The 21,205-nt window shown below is 39.3% G+C and overlaps 1 protein-coding gene across 2 annotated transcripts in view; it reads right to left on the reverse strand.

Moving 5' to 3' along the window:
• SNTB2 (syntrophin beta 2) overlaps window positions 1–21,205 on the reverse strand; it is a 102,485-nt gene that overhangs the window by 17,797 nt on the left and 63,483 nt on the right. For both annotated transcript variants that reach the window (XR_002176458.3, XM_019935606.3), the window contains exon 5: window positions 2,507–2,703. Coding sequence is in view for 1 of the 2 variants with exons in the window: in XM_019935606.3 (XP_019791165.1) it covers window positions 2,507–2,703 (197 nt within the window). In the remaining variant the exon portion in view is untranslated. The remainder of the gene's footprint in view (window positions 1–2,506; window positions 2,704–21,205) is intronic.

Genomic DNA, 21,205 nt, shown 5'->3' on the forward strand with positions numbered 1-21,205 from the left:
TTCTTCTCTTGCACATTCTCTGCATATTTTTAATGCAACTCCTACCTATATCTTCTACTTCTTAGTCTTCATATCACCAAGCTACAGAAATATAAAGTATCTTCATGAAGTTCATGTGTGATTTAAACTTGAAGAGCTTGGATAATTGTTATGATGAAATTAACCTTTTAAAAGCATACTTATTAAAGTTCAAACAACTACACACACTAAAGTGTATGTATTTTCCTATTTTCAATTCCTGTGGCAAATGGAAAATGGTTTTATGGAACTGAGGGTGTTAACTGCATTCTCTGCCTGGTCATCTTAAAGTTATATTTGCTAGAAGGAAAAAGTCCTTGTGTACCAGAAGGATTACTGATCAATTCTACTCTAAGTATAATCTAATAAAGGCTTAAAACTAAACACACATTATAAAGATAATGTATGGCATTCACTAGTCAAATTTTACAAGTAGTCACTGAAATTCTTCTAAATGCGTAAACTATAACCAAACACATAAGAGACAAAAAAAAAAAGCTCAACTGATTTCTTTTTGTCCACTTCCTGACTTTCTTTAGACCATAAACACCTAAATATGTAGTACGATGTGCCTCAAATATAGTTTTAAATAAACCTTTCTGAAACTCCCAATAGTTTAACAGAGGGTGATAACATGCATCTGAAGGACATGCTGGCTTATGTATGTATGTGTACATACATGTATGTGTACACTAAGCATATACATCACATGAAGACGTAACAGACTACGTGCCTACACGCATGAGTACATGCATGCACGCATGCACGCACACACACACACACACAAACAAATTTTAAAGAAATTCTGGTTCTCATCAAAGCAGTTTACTTTCAGCCAGTTTACTATTTCTGGCACAGCTCTAAATATACAGTAAGTGATTCGTAAGTACATCAATTGATCTGAACTGTGGAAATGAAAGTATTACCAAGGTAATATTAAGATAGAGCTGTGAATGAGAACAAAAAAGTTCAAAGTTACCAAAAAATATGTTCTTTTGTCCATCTAAAAATATAAGGAACCAGTTGGTCCTTATTCTCCCTCTCATCAAGTCATCTGTATTTAAACAACTGTGAGCCAAGGACTGAATAGATTTTGGTTTCCTGTAGTATGAAGTTTAGCTGCCAGACACCAAAGAAACAACATGAAACTAAAAAGTGTTAAAAAGCCACGTTGCACTCTTTGTTTTGGGAAACATATCTCTCAGGATCCTTGAAGAAGATTATGGTGACCCCATATGCCAGTGATGAGTGTGCTGGCCTGACCCCTGGGACTCCACACAGGAACACAGAGCATCCAGACTTTCCAACTGAGGACTTCCCCATCCCAGAAAGCACATTCTGCGGCCAAGACAAAAACCAGAGCCTCACAGTCCTTAATGTGGTGACCAACCACTCCATAGAGAAAATGGGTAGGAGACTGACAAGTGAGAAAGTGAGAAACCACACTGCTGATGTGGTGGCTTTGGTCAAAATCCAAGGTGGGATCTAGGCATTGGTGTCATTGCTTGAATCATCATTGTCGTTGTGAGGAAAATATAGAGTACGTCCTAAATAGTTGAAGAATTGTGCTACTTTGACAACATTGAAAAAGCTGTCCTTGTGCCAGTGTTAGAAGATGACCCATGGAAATGCTGCCCAGGCAGTTCTAAAGCCATGGAGATCCCTAACTTTCCAAAAGCAATGGAAAGGAATATAAATCAAAAGACATTCTGCTCTCAAAACATTTTCTCTTTTTGTATAAATTCTGTAAAACTAGGTTTATAAAACAAAATACATAGAAAACAGGAGCAAAACTAAGTAAACCAACTTGCAATCAAGATATTCAAAGTAACTAAAACCATATTAGAAACTGTTACTGTGTCTTCATTTTGACTACTCTCTGTTCTTGTTAAAATGAAAAGCAATCTGGAAATATCTATACATAACCATATACACAAATATACATGTATGAAACCATATTTCCAAATTCATATAGACAAGCCACAAGAGGGCACTTCAACAATGGAAAGAGACCATGAGGCTTATTTCCTTTAGATGCTTATTTCAGTACCTACTGGGCAACACATTTTCAAACTTTGGAAGAGAGACTCCTATTCCAAATTCTCTTTACTTTTCTACAGCTATAAGCTTTGCCAGATGCTCATATTTTTAAGAGTGTCTATCCATGTTCCAAATCTTCTTAACTAGAGGGTCAATGCACCTAGTATTTAGTAAATGAGTACTTACACTATAAAGATTTAAATAATGAACAGTAAAACTACCATGTTGTACAGAGAGTGTTGTAAATGTGTTCAGAGCCATGTAAAAAGCTTATGAAAACTTTGCTACTGAAACAGAGAAACCCAGTTTCTTTCCATCGTGATCACTTTAAGGTGCCTTATTTCAGAATATTTTTAAGTCTGGCATACAGGATAATGGTTCTTACTTTAAAACAAAGTATAACAGTTCCATTTAATTACTATTAGAAATGAAATGCTAGGATCTGTACCTAGAGAGACTTCCTTGATCAGCTCAGCAGCAGCATGGCAACCCTGAACAAGTATCCGGGTCCAGGTCGATAGATCCCGATGCGTCTCCACCCGGAAGAGATGCATCTCAATGCCTTGCCGAGAGCCTGTCCTGGTAGCAAACGTAAGGTCAGATCCAAGTGAGGGTGATCGACATCCGGAGCCAGAATGAACCAACCTAGAACCACAAACAAAGATCAAAGGTAATTAATGCACTGTCAGAGGAAAATGTCAGCAATTTATGCTGATTAATAAGCAGAAATTATAAAAGCCATGAGCAATTTTTTTTTTTTTTTTTTTGTGGTACGCGGGCCTCTCACTCTTGTGGTCTCTCCCGTTGCGGAGCACAGGCTCCGGACGCGCAGGCTCAGCGGCCATGGCTCACGGTCCTAGGCGCTCCGCGGCATGTGGGATCTTCCCGGACCGGGGCATGAACCCGTGTCCCCTGCATCGGCAGGCGGACTCTCAACCACTGCTCCACCAGGGAAGCCCCATCAGCAGTTTTTAGATAAGTACATTTCAAAACAAGATTATAGTCTTTGAAGTAGATATCATTCTGTTTTCCCATAAAATGACCCCCTGGTGTCACAGGCAGAACACTAGGCTGGATGGCCCAAGGCCCCAGTTTCACATTAGCTTTTTTTATGCTCCCAAGAGGCCATGCGTATCAAAAAAAGATTCAATTTTGATTAAGGGCTTCCCTGGTGGCGCAGTGGTTGAGAGTCCGCCTGCCGATGCAGGGGACACGGGTTCATGCCCCGGTCCGGGAAGATCCCACATGCCGCGGAGTGGCTGGGCCCGTGAGCCATGGCCGCTGAGCCTGTGCGTCCGGAGCCTGTGCTCCGCAACGGGAGAGGCCACAAGAGTGAGAGGCCCGCGTACCGCAAAAAAAAAAAAAAGAATAAAGCTGAGTATACCAGAAACTAACACATTGCAAATCAACTATACATCAATTTAAAAAAAAAAGAATAAAGTGGCTATAAACATCTTTGTATAGGTTTTTTTTAAATATAATTTTTCAACTCCTTTGGGTAAACCAAGGAGTGGAATATCTGGGCTGTATGGTAAGAAAATGTTTGTAAGAGACCACCAAACTCTTGTCAAACTGGCTGTACCATTTTGCATTCCCACCAGCATTGTATGAGAGTTCCTGATGCTCCAAATCCTCGCCAGTGTTTGGTGTTGTCAGTGCACCGGATACTGGCTATTCTAATAAGTGTGTAGTAGTATCTCATTGTTTTAATTTGCATTTCCCTGATGATATGTGATGTGAAACATATTTTCATATTCTTATTTGCGATCTGTATATTTTCTTTGGTGGGGCGTCTATTCATGTTGTCATTGGCCCATTTTTTAATGAAGTTGTTTGTTTTCATTCTTTTTTTTTTTCTTTGGCCTGTGCCGCGTGGCTTGCAGCATCTTAGTTCCCCGACCAGGGATCAAACCCATGCACCCTGCAGTGGAAACATGGAGTCCTAACCACTGGACGGCCAGGGAATTCCCAAGTTGTTTGTTTTCTTACTGTTGAGCTTCAATAGCTCTTTGTATTATTTTGGGTAACAGTCATTTATCTGATGTGTCTTTTGTGAATATTTTTTCCTAGTTTGTGCCTTCTCTTCTAATTCTTTGACACTGTTTTTCACAGAACAGCAATTTTTAGTTTTAATGAAGTCCAGCTTATAATTATTTCTTTCATAAATCATGTCTTCGGTGTTGTATCTAAAAAAAGCCATTATAATACCCAAGGTCATCTAAGTTTTCTCCTGTTACCATCTAGGAGTTTTATAGTTTTGCAATTTACACTTAGGTCTATGATCCATTTTGAGTTAATTCTGGTGAAGGGCAAAATTTTTTTACATGTGGATATCTAGTTGTTCCAGCAGGATTCATTGAAAAAGACTGTATTTGTTCCATTGTAGTGCCTTTGCTCCTTTGTCAAAGATCAGTTGATGATATTTACAGAGGTCTATTTCTGAGCTCTCTATTCTGTTTCACTGATCTATATATTTGTCTGTTCTTTCATCAACACTACACTGTCTTGATTACTGCAGCTTTATAGTAAGTCTTGAAGTTGGGTAACATCAGTCCTCCAACTTTGTTCTCCAATTTTGTGTTTGTTCAATTTTGTGTTCTTCAATTTTGTGTGTCTGGGTCTTTTGCCTCTCCATATAAACTTTAGAATCAGTTTGTCAATACCCATAAAATAACTTGCTAAAATTCTGACTGGGATTGCATTGAATCTATAGATCAACTTGGAAAAACTGACGTCTTGAAAATATTGTCTTCCTATCCATGAACATGGAATATCTATTTATTTAGTTCTTCTTTGATTTTGTTCATCAGAGTTTTGGAGTTTTCCTCATATAGATCTTGAACACATTTTGCTAGATTTATATTTAAGTATTTCATTTTGGGGAGATGCTAATGTAAATGGCATTGTGTTTTTAATTTCAAATTCCACTTGCTCATTGTTAGTATATAGGAAAGCAATTGACTTTTGTCCACTGATCTTGTATCCTGCAACCATGCTATAAGAGCTTATTAGTTCCAGGAGTTTTTTGCCAATTCTTTTCAATTTTCTACATAGCTGATCATGTCTTCTGAGAACAAAGATAGTTTTATGTCTTCCTTTTCAATCTGTATACCTTTAACTTCCTTTTCTTGCCTTACTGCATTAGCAAGGACTTCCAGTATGATGTTGAAAGGAGTGGCAAGAGGGGAACATCCTTGCCTTGGGCCTGATCTTAGTGGAAAAGCTTTGTGTTTCTCATCATTAAGTATGATGTTAGCTGTAGATTTTTTGTAGGTAGTCATTATCAAGTTGAGAATGTTCCCATTTATTCTTAGTTTACTGAAAGTTTTAATCATGAATGGGTGTTGCATTTTGTCAAATGCTTTTCCTGTATCTCCTGATACAAGATTTTTCTTCTTCAGTTTGTTGACGTGATGGGTTACACAAATTCATTTTCTTTTCTTTTCTTTTTTTTGTGGCAGGGTGGTCACACCATGCAGCATGTGCGATCTTATTCCCCTGACCAGGGATCGAACCCGTGCCCCCTGCAGTGGAAGTGTGGAGTCTTAACCACTGGACCACCAGGGAAGTCCCTACACAAATTGATTTTCAAATGTTGAACCAGCCTTGCATATCGAAAATAAATCCCACTTGGTTGTGATGTATAATTCTTTTCATACTTTTTTGGATTAGATTTGATAGTATCGTTTTGAGGATTTTTACATCTATGCTCATGAGAGATATTGGTCTGTATTTTTCTTATAATGTCTTTTTCTGGTTTTGGTATTAGCATAATGCTAGTCTCATAGAATGAGTCAGGAAGTATTCCCTCTGCTTCAATTCTTCGAAAGAGACTGTAGGGAATTTCTTCCTTAAATGTTTGGTAGAATTCACCAGTGAACTCATCTGGGTCTGGTGCTTTCTGTTTTGGAAGGCCTTACACTCTTCCCAAAAATTAACTCAAAATAGATCTTAGAGCTAAACGTAAAATGTAATAGTGTAAAGCTTCAAGAAGACATTTTAACAGAAAATCTAAGTAATCTAAAAAGATACAACACCAAAAGCATGATCCATAAAGGAAAAAAATGATTAAGTTGGATTTCATTAATTAAAAACATTTGCTCTTTGAAAAACACTGTTAAGAGAATGAAAAGACAAGTCACAAAGTAGAAGAAAATTTATGAAAACATATACCTGGTAAAGGACTGTATCCAAAATACATAAAGAACTTTTTTTTTTTAAGAGATCACTTTTTTAAAAAAATTAATTAATTAATTATATTTCTGGCTGCATTGGATCTTTGTTGCTGTGCACGTGGGCTTTCTCTAGTTGTGGTGAGTGGGGGCCACTCTTCGTTGCAGTGCGTGGGCTTCTCATTGTGAAGGCTTCTCTTGTTGCGCAGCACAAGCTCTAGGCATACGGGCTTCAGTAGTTGTGGCACAAGGGCTCAGTAGTCGTGGCTTGTGGGCTCTAGAGTGCAGGCTTAGTAGTGTGGCGTACACGCTTAGTTGCTCCGCAGCATGTGGGATCTTCCCAGACCAGGGATCGAACCTGTGTCCCCTGCATTGGCAGGCAGATTCTTCACCACTGCACCACCACGGAAGTCCCGACAAAGAACTCTTAAAGCTCTACTTGCCTATTCAATATTCGTTTTCTCAATCTTCCTTAGAAATAGAAAGCTGCCTTTATCCTGAATGACAACATGCACAGATAAAAGAGTATTTCCCAAACTTCTTTGAAGAAAGAGACGTCCAATGAATTGCAAGCTGTTAATGGGTAGGATTACCAGAAAAGCCCCACAACTGGAGAACAAGGCAGCAGGTATGTGCCCCTTCTGTCCTTTTCCTCTTCTTCCTCCTGCCTACAATTTGGATATTATGGCTAAAGCTTCCAGTAACCATCTTGAGCCATGAGGCAACCTTGAAGGGTAGAAACCTCTTGCTAAGGACGGCTGTTTTCTTTTACATAAGAAAGAAAAAAACACCTATTTTATTATTTTATGTTACTTTTGCTACAGAGTTTGCTTCCTAGTGATCATAAATATGCAAATGATGTGTTAAATAGGCAGTCAGAATATAAGTCTGTGATTCTGTCTGGAGATATAAATTTGGGAGTTGTCAGTGTAAAAGAGATATTTCAAGCTATGGTATCAGATACAATCACCAGAGGGACAGGGTAGTTGATAGAGAAGAGATCTGAGCCCTGAAATAAGCCAACGTTTAGAAATCCAGGGGACTTCCCTGGCGGTCCAGTGGTTAAGACTCTGCGTTTCCAATGCAGGGGGCCCGAGGTTCAATCTCTGGTCAGGGAACTAAGATCCCTTTTTTTTCTTTTGGCATGGTGCGGGCCAAAAAAAAAAGAAAAGAAAAAAGAAATCTGGAAGATAAGTAGAGATCAACAAAGGGGAATAAGAAAGTGCAGACAGGGAGTTTAGTGGAGAACTGACAGAAGCAGGAGAAACCACTAAAAAAGTACAAAAAAAGGAGCTGCAAAAAATTTTTTTCAACTACTTTCAGTAATTATACTGTTGGTGATAATGTTGTAGTAGTAATAATAGTAGCACTATTCTGATATGTAACGTGGGATAAAGCAAATGAGCAATTATGGGATGTTCTAATGTGATCATCTCTGGTGTCCTTAAGATCTGCAATTCTGGATATGGGAAAAAGGAAAACCAGATGTAAGATAGAAGACGTTAAGTGATTACATTGTAGTCTCAAACTTGAAATGGAGTATCAGTGTGAACTCAACTATGTATTTTATGTTTAAAAAATATATATATGTATATATATACACTTACACATACTTCCTACCTCTGTCCATCAACAAAGGCCTATAAACAATAACTAATCCAATAGCAACAAATGTAGTTAGTGCCCAAATTGAACTTCCATCCCCTCAAAAAAAAAAAAAAAAAGTGAGGCTTCTTGGAAAATGTCAGATCTAGAGCAGAAAATACACAAGTTAAGTCCAGAGTATTCTATCATAATGGATAATATGGCAATTCTCAAACACTTTTATATAAAAGTCCTGTCAAAAAGGCTGAGAAGTCCACCTGAAGAGCTACCACTGGCTAAAGAGAGGACCATTTTTGAGCATCAACAAGGACAAACTACAATGGATATTAAATTTATAATTTCACAGTGATTTTTTTTAAAAATTGACTGGTTCCTCCAAAAGTTAAAAATGTTACCATATGATCCAACAATCCCACTCCTAGGTATATACCCAGGAGAAATAAAAACATATATTAGCATAAAAATTTGTTCACAAGTGTTCATAGCAGTATTATTCATAATAGCCAAAAAGTAGAAATAGTCCAAATGTCCATCAACTGATAAGTGGATAAACAAAATGTGGTACATCCGTACAATGGAATATTATTCAGCCATAAAAAGAAAACTCTGGAACTACTTGGTTACAACTCTTGACTCCCATTCACTTAAAATATGATACTACTCTACTACATTAAAAAAAAAAATGATGTGCCATCTTTTTACTTTAAAAAGTGAGTTCTAGGGACTTCCCTCGTTGCGCAGTGGATAAGACTCCACACTCCCAATGCAGGGGGCCTGGGTTCAATCCCTGATCAGGGAACTAGATCCCACATGCATGCCACAACTAAGAGTTCGCATGCCACAACTAAGGAGCCCTCGTGCCGCAACTAAGGAGCTGGTGAGCTGTAACTAACGAGCCTGCCTGCTGCAACTAAGGAGCCCGCCTGCCCCAACTAAGGAGCCTGCCTGCCACAACTAAGGAGGCTGCCTGCCACAACTAAGACCCGGTGCAACCAAATAAATAAATAATTTTTTTTTTTTTTAAAGTGAGGTCTAGGAACCCCCTGGCGATCCAGTGGTTAGGACTCAGCACTTTCACTGCTGTGGCGTGGCTTCAATCCCTGGTTGGGGAACTAAGATCCCACAGACTGCACAGTCTGTGGCCAAAAAAAAAGTGAGTTCCAACTCATTTAGGGGGGGATAAGTAATAACGCCCCTTGAAATACTTTTAGATGTAAGAAAATGAGAGATTGAGCTAAGCATTTTAGGGAGAAGATTCAAATCAAGTATGGGACAGCAATGAAAAAAAGTAGAGAAGAGAAAAAACATTGGGAAACATAAGCAAGAAAGACCCTTAGAGTTTCTATCATATGTCATACATATTCTTCCCCATGAGATGTTCATGAGAACAGGGTTTCAAGATCAAAGCTAAGAAATGTGACATTCATGAACTAAAAACTATTTTCAGATAAAAGGGAAAGAACAGAGCTTCATGTGCCACTCATTCCTCATTGCTTGCATTACCACCTTAACCATCCCCACCCCGCCCACCCCCACCCAGTCCACGGAAAAATGTCTTCCACAAAACCAGTCCCTGGTGCCAAAAAGGTTGGGGACCACTGGTTTAAAACATATTTTAAAAATCCCTTCAACTAACAGTGAAAAACTTGCAACAAAGAAAATCTTAATCCCAGATGGCTTTGCTAATGAATTCTACCAAATATTTAAAGAAGAATCAATGCCAATTCTTTATAAAGTCTTCCAAAAAAATAGAAGAGGTGGGAATACCTCCCAACTCTTTCTATGAGGCCAGTAACATCCTAACACCCAATCCAAAGACATTTCAAGAAAAGAAAACTACAGACCAATATCATGTATAAACATAAGACATGAAAATCCTCATCAAATTATTAGCAAATTGAATCCAGCATGACCAAATAAGATTTATCTCAGAAGTGCAAGGTTGGTTTAATGTCCAAAAATCGATATTGTAATTGATTTACAAATTAATTTGATTTAAAAAATTATTTTTAAATTGACTGACAAATTGATAAGTAAAACCATATAAATAGACTAAAGGACAGAACCCACATGATCACTGTAATGGACATGGAAAAAACATTTTAACAAATCCAAAACCTTTCCAGGATGAAAATAGAAGGGAACTTCCTCACCTGGATATCAGTTTATCTATTAAAAAAAACCCACAGCTAACATCATACTTAATGGTAAAAGATTCAATGCTTTCCCCCTAAGAACAGGAAAAAGACAAGGATGCCTGCTTATGCTACTTCTATTAAAAATTGTACTGCGGATGTCCCTGGTGGTGCAGTGGATAAGAATTTGCCTGCCAATGCAGGGAAACATGTTCGAGCCCTGGTCCAGGAAGATCCCACATGCCGCGGAGCAACTAAGCCTGTGTGCCACAACTACTGAGCTTGCGCTCTAGAGCCCACGAGCCACAACTACTGAGGCCTGTGCGCCTCAAGTCTGTGCTCGGCAGTAAGAGAAGCCACTGCAATGAGAAGCACGCGCATCGCAACAGAGAGTAGCTCCCACTCGCTGCAACTAGAGAAAGCCCGTGAGCAGCAACTAAGACCCAATACAGCCAAAAATAAATTGAAAAAAAAATTGTACTGGAGGGAATTCTGTGGCGGTCCACTGGTTAGGACTCAGCACTTTCACTGCTGTGGCCTGGGTTCAATCCCTGGTCGGGGAACTAAGATCCTGCAAGCTGCACAGCACAGTCAAAACGATACATACAGGGCTTCCCTGGTGACGCAGTGGTTGAGAGTCCACCTGCCAATGCAGGGGACACGGGTTTGTGCCCCAGTCTGGGAAGATCCCACATGCCGCGGAGCAGCTGGGCCCGTGAACCATGGCCGCTGAGCCTGCGCGTCCGGAGCCTGTGCTCCACAACGGGAGAGGCCACAACAGTGAGAGGCCCGCGTACCGCCAAAAAAAAAAAAAAAAAAAAAAAAAGCTACATAAACAAATAAATAAATATTGTACTGGCGAGTCTGGCCAGAGCAATTAGGCAAGAAAATGAAATAAAAGGCACCTAGAATGGAAAGGAAGTGGTAAAAACTATCTCTTGTTTGCAGATGACATGATCTTGTACATAGAAAGTCCTAAGGAATCTACTAAAAACCTATTAGAATAATAAACAAGTTGAGCAAGATTGTAGGATATAAGATCAAGATATAAAAATCAGTGTATTGATGGAATACACTAGCAATGAACAATCCAAAAAGAAAATTAAGAAAACAATTCATTTACAATAGCATTAAAATTTAATACTACTTAAGAATAAATTTAGTGAAAGAAGTATAAAACTTGTATTCTGAAAACTAAAAAACATTGCTGAAAGAAATAAAAGAAAATCTAAATAAATAAAAAGATATCCTGTATCATGGATCGGAAGACAATATTTTTAAGATGGCAATACTCCCTAGATTGATCTACAGAGTCAATGAAATGCCTATCAGAATTTCATCTTTTTTTGTTTGTTTGTTTGCAGAAATTGACAAACTGACCCTAAAATCCATAGGTAAATGCCAGGGATTCTGAATTGCCAAGATAATCTTGAAAAAGAACAAAGTTAGAGGACTCACACTTCTGATTTCAAAACTTACCACTAAACTATAAAATTGAGAGTCCAGAAATAAATCCTCACATTTATGATCAACTGATTTTTGACAAGGATGTCAAGGGACTTCAATGGAGAAAGAAGTCTTTTCAATAAATGGTACTGTGATAATTGGATTTTCATATGCAAAAGAATAAAGTTTGACCACTACTTCACACCATATACAAAAACTGACTTCATTTGGATAAAAAAATGAAATGTAGAGCTAAAATTATAAAACTTTTAGAAGAGAACATAGGATTAAGTCTTTGTGACATTGGATTAGGGAAAGCCTTCTTAGATATAACACAAAAAATGCAAGCGATATAAGGCTGATAAATTGGACTTCATCAAAATTAAAAACTTCTGTGCTTCAGATGACACTATCAAGAAAGGGAAAAGAGGGACTTCCCTGGTGGTGCAGTGGTTAAGAATCCTCCTGCCAGCGCAGGGGACATGGGTTTGAGCCCTGGTCCGGGAAGATCCCACATGCTGCGGAGCAACTAAGCCCGAGCTCCACAACTGCTGAGCCTGCGCTCTAGAGCCCGTGAGCCACAACTACTGAGCCTACGTGCCACAACTACTGAGTCCACGTGCCACAACTACTGAAGCCTGCTCGCCTAGAGCTCATGCTCCGCTACAAGAGAAGCCACCGCAATGAGAAGCCCATGCACCGCTTACCACAACTAGAGAAAGTCCACGCACAGCAATGAAGACCCAACACAGCCAAAAAAACAAAAAAACCATATCTTCACACAAAAAGTTGTACCTGAGTGTTATAGCAGCATTATTCACAACAGTCTAGTCAAAAAAGTGGAAATAACTCAAATGGCCATCAACTGATGAATGTGCTATATCCATACAATGGAATATCATTAAGCCTTGAAAAGGAATGAAGTTGTGACACGTGCTCCAACGTGGATAAACCTTGAAAACATTACACAAAGTGAAAGAAGTCACACATAAAGGGCTATGTAACATGATTCCACATATATGCAATGTTCAGAATAGGCCAAATCTACAGAGCCAGAAAGTAGATTTGTGGTTGCTTAGGCCTGGGGGAGGGGAAAATGAAGAGTGACTACTAACGGGTAAGGAGTTTCTTTTTGGGGTGATGAAAGTGTCCTAATATTGATTGTAACTCTTTGAACATATTAAAAACCATTAAACTTTCTACTTTAAATGGGTGAACTGTATGGTATGTGACTTATATCACAATAAAGCTGCTAAAAAAGTAACAGTGAAGTATACATATGGAAAGAAGAGGAGAAAGCAGTTCTCTTTAAAGTCATTAAACTATTCAACACTTTGCTTCATGACAACCACTTAATATAGTTTAATTTATTCACTTCTTCCAAAAATATTTTCCCTATTTTTAACAAGTTCGAAGTAGATCAGTATAACAGAACACACTACCTCACTATAAGGAATCACTCAGCAGATAATGTTTTCCACATAGGATTTTTAAAAACTTGGATGAGAAATGTATACCAAAGATAAATAAATAAAATGGCTTGTTCTTAGCTTCACTGTAGGCTGTACACCTGTAATATTTTTCTACAAATTTGCTGGTTCCTTCCTTTACTCCTCTAGCAGTAACCTGAGCAGATGACATCTAAGAGTAAATGGATGCTCCTTCACATTTCCTTTCATTGCCAGGGAGTCACTACTGGTTCAGATAAAAGACAAGCCTGTGTCTCTCAAGGAAAAGGCAGTTTCTTCTAATCTACCAACTGGTTTAGCCAAGTTAATTACTATAGTTCTCAACCCTGGCTCTACACTAGAATCACCTGGTGCACAGCTTTTAAATATTACTGATGTCTGGCTCCCATCCTCAAACATTCAGATTTAACTGGTCTAGGGTGGGGCCCAGTCAACCTTATTTTACTATAAGTTCTCCAGATGATTCAAATGTGTAGCCACAGTTAAGAAGCACAAAACTAATGGTTTGCCAACTTTTTGGTCTTCAACAAAGGAGGACCCTTTGTTGAGGACACTTCAACACTCTTAAAAACTGAGGGGGCTTCGCTGGTGGCACAGTGGTTAGGAATCCTCCTGCCAATGCAGGAGACACGGGTTCAAGCCCTGGTCTGGGAAGATCCCACATGCCGCGGAGCAACTAAGTCCGTGCACCACAACTACTGAGTCTGTGCTCTAGAGCCCGCGAGTCACAACTGCGGAGCCCATGTGCCACAACTACTGAAGCCCGCGCACCTAGAGCCCATGCTCCCAACAAGAGAAGCCACTGCAATGAGAAGCCCTCGCTCCCCAAAGAAGAGTAGCCCCTGCTCGCCGCAACTGGAGAGAGCCCACGCTTAGCAACAAAGACCCAACGCAGCCAAAAATAAAAATAAATAAAGTAAATTTATTTTTTAAAAAAAGTGTTTAAAAACTACTGAGTACTCCAAAACACTTTTCTTCATATGGATTATATTTATTGATATTTACTATAATGAGAAATTAAAACTGAGAAATTTTTTTTTTTTTTTTTTGCAGTACGCGGCCCTCTCACTCTTGTGGCCTCTCCCGTTGCGGAGCACAGGCTCCGGACGCGCAGGCTCAGCGGCCATGGCTCACGGTCCTAGGCGCTCCGCGGCATGTGGGATCTTCCTGGACCGGGGCACGAACCCGTGTCCCCTGCATCGGCAGGCGGACTCTCAACCACTGCGCCACCAGGGAAGCCCTGAGAAATTTTTTAAATATTAATTCATTTAAAAATAAAAAATAACAAACCGGTTAGATGTTAATATAAATAACTTATTTTTATTAAAATAATATTTTCCCAAACAACAACAAAACATTAATGTGAAGAGTAGCATTGTTTTAAATTTTTTGCAAATCTCTTTAATATCCAGCTTAATAAAACAGAGCTGAATTCTTATATGTGCTTCTGCATTCTGCTGCAGTATGCAGTTTAAGTATGCCAAGCCTCACACAGCTAGGCAGTTGGACAAGGAAGGAGTATTTATAGCCTTTTCAGATAATTGTGGTTATCTTTCTGTCTACCAAACCAAAACTCAACAGCGGAGTCTTAAAGGTTAGTTGCAATGTAGTATCTGAAAACTTATCAATAAAGTTTTCATATCCTGTTACATTAAAAATCCTTTGGTCTCTCTTGCAGCTTGAATAGATCTTTCTTACCCTTGCATGCTTTTGTAGCATCATGTATTGGTCATTTGGAATATATTTTTTCATTGAGTTATGCACATTTTCCAAATGTTAAAAGCATTTTATTATATCAAAAAGTCACATTTGCTAGTATCACCAATGATCTCATCAGACAAGTCTTTAAGTATTGGGAAGCTATCAAACTCACAGAGACAGATGCTAGTTTTCCAGAATTCTAATTTTTGTTTGAAAGCTAGAAATTTATAATTGTTAACAAATACCATCAGTGTTTTCCTTAAATGACAAATTCATTTTGGTTATTTTAGGGAAAAAAATGTCTAACAAATACCCAAGTCTGACCAGCCACAGTGTGTCAGCCAGTTGTTTTTTCAAGTGAAAAAATGGTGTTGCATGAAAAAACCCGCTGGTTCAGCTTGCAGCTCAACCACACATGCTTTCCTCTGCAGCAACTCTCATACCTCAGTATGCAGCAGAAGTGGACTCTGAGCACTTCCCACTTCATCTCACAGATTATTAACAAGATGAATACTCAAGGGTTGAGATTAAATAAACTAGTAATTTTTACTGCTTCAACAAAGACATTTTGAGGTTAAACTGGTATGTTTTCTCCCTGCAAGTCCATACAGTTTGGTGCCAACTGCCTTGATTCATGCTAAGGTACCAGCAATTTTACCAACCCTCAGTGCAAATGTCAACAATGAAAAAAGCAAACAACACCTTAGTATTACTGTGAAAATAGTTTTGAACTTACAGACCCCCTGAAGAAGGAATCCCCAGAGGTCCATGAAAGTATAATTTGAGAACCACCTCCCTGGGCTGATCCCTGTAGAACCAACATGCCAATTACACATTAGCTATCTCTGGAAGAGTTAAATAAGTTTCAAAACTACTCCACATATGATCCAAGTAAGACAAAGTATGAGGAAAGTGACAGGGTGTATTCTACCATATTCAGTTTGATTGCTAATCCCAAATCAGACATTAAAAAATAGAAAGTCCAGGAGAATTTTTCCTACAGATTTGATTATGAAATATTTGGCAGAGGGAATCTAATTCAAACCAGCTGCTGGACTCTTGCTGCACAGCAGTTGGTTAGAACACACTGCCAAAAGGCCCCCTTAGTGGGGAGGCCAGATGAGCTCATGCAAAGGCGTTTCAGCAGCTTTTACCCTGTTAAGTCCCATAAGCACAACACCACTCAATTTTCCACATCATAAAGTAGCCACACTTTCTCTGGATCGTTTTCTTTTCCAGTCAAAGAAAGATTATAGGAAAAGACTACAAAATTCACATCCTGCAGAATCCACGGCACCTATATCTATTTTTCTACCTGTATCCTGTACCTGGCTTTAACCTCAAGAAATGTGTAAAATAAAAATAAAATAAAAATCCTCTTCATTTATCACTTTCATGTTTTTACTTAATTCCTCAACCATCCCGAAATATCAGCTATTAAGTAAACACACACACACACTTTTGGTTTCCAAGAATCTATAAATGTGCAAGCCAATATAAATGGTTAACTCATGTTAATTTATATTACCCTAACAGTGTTCTTTGATTTTTAAAATTTATTTTATTTATTTTTGGCTGTGTTGGGTCTTCATTGCTGGGCGCAGGCTTTCTCTAATTGTGGCGAGCAGGGGCTACTCTCCGCTGAGGTGCGCAGGCTTCTCATTGCGGTGACTTCTCTTGTTGCGGAGTACGGGCTCTATGTGCATGGGCTTCAATAGCTGTGGCACGCGGGTTCAGTAATTGTGGCCCATGGGCTCTAGAGAGCAGGCTCAGTAGTTGTGGCGCACGGGCTTAGTTGGCTGCAGCATGTGGGATCTTCCTGCACAAGGGCTCGAACCCGTGTCCCCTGCATTGGCAGGTGGATTCTTAACCACTGCATCACCAGGGAAGCCCTTCTTTGATTTTTTTTTTAAATTTACTTATTTTATTTATTTACTTTTGGCTGCACTGGGTCTTCGTTGCTGCACGCGGGCTTACTCTAGTTGCAGCGAGCGGTGGCTTCTCTTGTTGTGAAGCACAGGCTCTAGAGCGCAGGCTCAGTAGTTGTGGCACACAGGCTTAGTTGCTCTGCAGCATGTGGGATCTTCGTGGACCAGGGCTCGAACCCATGTCGCCTGCACTGGCAGGAGGATTCTTAACCACTGCACCACCAGGGAAGTTCCCTTCTTTGATTTTTGAACTGCAATTAATTCTTAATTTATCAGGGACTATCTACCTTTGCTATTTGATCATCAAGGTCCTTAATCTTTTCCTTCTCTATATGTTTATGTTACCCTTGTGTGTGTGTGTATCTCATCCACTCATAAGAACATGTTCCAAAGTATTAGAATTAGTGAAAGTGAACATTCAGCCCTTTCTCATTACTCACATGTATCTCAAACTGCCTCTTTCCTCCACACTAAAAAGACATAAGCACACCACTTTCTGGCTTTGCCTCTCTTTACTGGATACCTTCTGGTCTGGGTTCCTCCTCTGGTCTCTTTCAGTGGCGATACTCTAACCTCTCTAGGAGGCAGAGGATGATTAAGCCCCCTTAATTCTATCAAGAAGTGACTTCAACCAATTCCATTTGGCCAACACAGCCACACGGAAAAACTAAACCTCTCATCTGCCTGTCACTTTTGCTCCTAATCCACCAGTACTTCCTGGGCAAGGAGTGAAGAATCCTTGCTGTTTCATTAATTAATTAAACGTATTAAGAGGGACTTCCCTGGTGGTGCAATGGTTAAGAATTTGCCTGCCAATGCAGGGGACAACGGTTCGAGCCCTGGTCTGGGAAGATCCCACATGTCGCAGAGCAACTAAGCCCAGTGCGCTACAACTACTGAGCCTGCGCTCTAGAGCCCTTGAGCCACAACTACTGAGACCGTGTGCCACAACTACTAAAGCCCGCGTGCCTACAGCCCGTGCTCCGCAACGAGAAGCCACCACAATGAGAAGCCCGCGCACCGAAATGAAGACTAGCCTCCACTCGCCGCAGCTAGAGAAAGCCCACGCGCAGCAACAAAGACCCAATGCAGCCAATAAATAATAAAAAACAAAAACAAAACAAATATATATCTGAATTCCTCACATTTAATATGAAACTTTCACTACTCATAAAAACTGTTGGTTTAGAGCTAAGCTCTTCTTTTAACAATGTCAAAAAACCAATTATACTTTTTACACAAATTCTTCCTTGACATATTTTCACTTAATAATAAATAATTATTATAATTAAAGAAGCTAACACTTACTTAAGCGCCTACAATGTGTCAGGTACCACTGTAGGCATTTTAAAAGTATTGACTCATTTTAATACTCACACCCCCTCTATCTCATTAGGGTCCACTTAACAAATGAAAAGTCTGTGGCACAGAAAGATTAAGTAACAATGCTCCCAATTACCTAATATAAGTAGCTATTAGGAACTCAAACTCAGTTTAAGGATTGGTCTTATTCCCTTCTATTAAATCTTGTTGGCTTTTGGGGTTTGTTTTATTTATAACAGCTTTACTGAGATATAATTCACGTTCCATATACTTTACCACTTAAAAGTGTACATAGTTCAATGGACTTTAGTATAATGAGAGTTTTGCAACCATCAGCACAATCTTAGCACATTTTCATTACCCTAAAAAGAATCCCTATACCCACTAGCAGTCACTCCCTATTTCTCCCAACTCTCTCCCTGCTCCCCCGCCAAAAAAAACCCTGGCAACAACAAATCTACTTTCTGTCTGTATAGATTTGCCTATTCTGGACATTTCATATAAATGGAATCATACAGTATGTGGTCTTTTGCATCTGGCTCCTTTCACTTAATATAATGTTTTCAAGGTTCATCCATGCTGCAGTGTGTATCAGAACATTTTTTATTTTTTTGCTGAATAATATTCCATTGTATGGGCTTCCCTGGTGGCACAGTGGTTGAGAGTCTGCCTGCCGATGCAGGGGACACGGGTTCGTGCCCCGGTCCGGGAAGATCCCACATGCTGCAGAGCGGCTGGGCCTGTGAGCCATGGCCGCTGAGCCTGCGCGTCCGGAGCCTGTGCTCCGCAACGGGAGAGGCCACAACAGTGAGAGGCCCGTGTACCGCAAAAAAAAAAAAAAAAAATTCCATTGTATGGATATGCCACATTTTGTTTATCTGTTCATCAGCTGATGGACACTTGGATTGTTTCCACTGTTTAGGTGTCATGAATGATGCTGTTATGAAGTTTCATGAATAAATTTTTGTGTGGACATTTTTCATTTCTCTTGGATATACAACCTAGGAGTGGAATTGCTGGGTCATACAATGACTATGTTTATCCTTTTCGGGAACTTTCAGATTTTTCCACATCAACTGCACCATTTTACACTCCCACCAATAGTGTATGAGGTTCTATTTTCTCCTACATCCTAGTCTACTCTTGTATACTATCTTTTTAATTATAGCCATCCTAGTGGGTGGGAAGTGATAGTTCATTGTGGTTTCAATTTCCAACTCCCCGATGGCTAATTATGCCGAGCACCTTTTCATGTGCTTATCGGCCAGTTGCATATCTTCTTTGAACAAACGTCTACTCAGATCCTTTTCCCATTTTTTAATTGGGTAATTTATCTTTTTATTATTGAGTTGTAAGAGTTCTTTATATTTTCTAGATACAAGTCCCAGATTAGATATATGATTTGCAAATATTTTCTCCCATTCTGTGGGTTTTTTCACTTTCTTAATGGTGACATATGAAGCAAAAAAGTTTTTAACTTTGATTAAGTCCAATTTATTTATTTATTCTCTTGTTGCTTGTGCTTTGGTGTTGTATCTAAGAAGGCTCTGCCTAAGCCAAGACCATTAAGATCTACTCCTGTATTTTTTTTCTACGAGTTTTAAATCTTATTTATATCTTTTCCTTAGTTGCAAATTAATACCACACTGAGAGTATCCACACAACCACCCCATTTCCTTGTTTAGTACCAAAGTACCTTGATGGTCTAGGTCCAGTCTAGTCAATGTCCAGAAATTATTTGTTTATGAGATTATAATTTCTATATTGAACAAAAGCTCATCTAGGGGATGACATAGGTTTCTGCTCCATCCCTCCAGTAACATCCAGTAAAGGAAATGTCTAAGGATATAGCTACCCTCCTTGCATTCTATGATCATAACTAGAGCATAAGCCTCTTCCATAAAATTTAAGCTTAAGAGATCTGGACAGTCATATTCATAAGCTCTAACTCTTTAGAAAATATAAATTTAATTGCTCTAATTATATCTACTGAGACATGTCTACATGTTTTGTTACAATTCCTGTCATGTTCCCAATATAACTAAGACAGAAACTGTAATTTAAGTAACAGAATTTATTTCAACTAAGGTTTACTGAAGGCCTACTATACACAAAGCATTATGGGAAATGCTGAGCTAAGTCATAGTTCTTGACCTCAAGGAGGTTATAATTTAGTGAGAATTTTAAAAATAAATAGAACCAGAGAAACTGATGGTTAAATTCAGTCTTTCTGAAGGACCATTATGTCCTGAAGAAATTAATGAGGGCACACTTCCCTAACTCTGAGGCTCAATAAATCCTTTATCTCTATTCTGTGATCTAAGGGCTCCAGCTCTAAATTACACAGAAACTCCTGAAAAGCTATGTGGAAATTATATTTTTATAAAAAGAGTGATATATGTAAGGGAACTTGGCAAATTGAAGGAAATCCTACATAACATAGAAGCCTTCCTGGAACAGAAGAATACTCTGCTTCACGTGACTCTCTGTCTGCTGAAAGCAGGAGCCCCCATACTGTTGCCCGTGGGACATACCAGATGGCTCCACCATTTAGCCTTTCTGACTACCAAGTATTTTCTCTGGGGCTCCCTTTTTTTTTTTTTTTTTTGCGGTACGCGGGCCTCTCACTGTTTTGGCCTCTCCCGTTGCAGAGCACAGGCTCCGGACGCGCAGGCTCAGCGGCCATGGCTCACGGGCCCAGCCGCTCCGCGGCATGTGGGATCTTCGCGGACCGGGTCACGAACCCGTGTCCCCTGCATCGGCAGGCGGACTCTAAACCACTGCGCCACCAGGGAAGCCCAAAACCTGATTCTTTTTTAAGCCCAAATAACACCGAACGTGAACATGTTTTCTAGTTTCACACTAGATAACTACTTTCTAGTAATTTCTTAAGACATCTTGGTCCCCAAATCTACATTTCTCTATTCTTTTCCCTTCCAGCTCCGCACATTGGACATGCTAGAAACATCCTGTTGCTTCAGGTCAAATAAATGTTTATTTGATGGAATCAAAATTATGTACTCTTATACTAGAAAGAGAAGTTGAAGAACGTTTTGGCTGAGTTGTGTGGTTTATCCACGGTACCACAGTCTTGTTTAAATGATTTCATCACTCAGTCAAAATGCTGCCACTATTTCAGTGGTTTTCTAGTCACAGTCAATAAAGGAAAGGAAAAAACCCCACTATTTACTTATCTTCATGACTAAGCAAGTCGAAAAGAGCAGTTAGAAAGCTGCTTCAACATCTTAAAAAATACACACAAAAATACTAGTGACAGAAACCATTTATTTTGAGCTAGGAGCTGCAAAATAATCAATAAGGTTGTGAAAGAAAAGTTTTTGTCTAAATCAACTACATCAGCTACTTAA

This window comes from Tursiops truncatus, chromosome 19 (assembly GCF_011762595.2).
Source record: "Tursiops truncatus isolate mTurTru1 chromosome 19, mTurTru1.mat.Y, whole genome shotgun sequence".
NCBI classification, from domain to species: Eukaryota; Metazoa; Chordata; class Mammalia; order Artiodactyla; family Delphinidae; genus Tursiops; species Tursiops truncatus.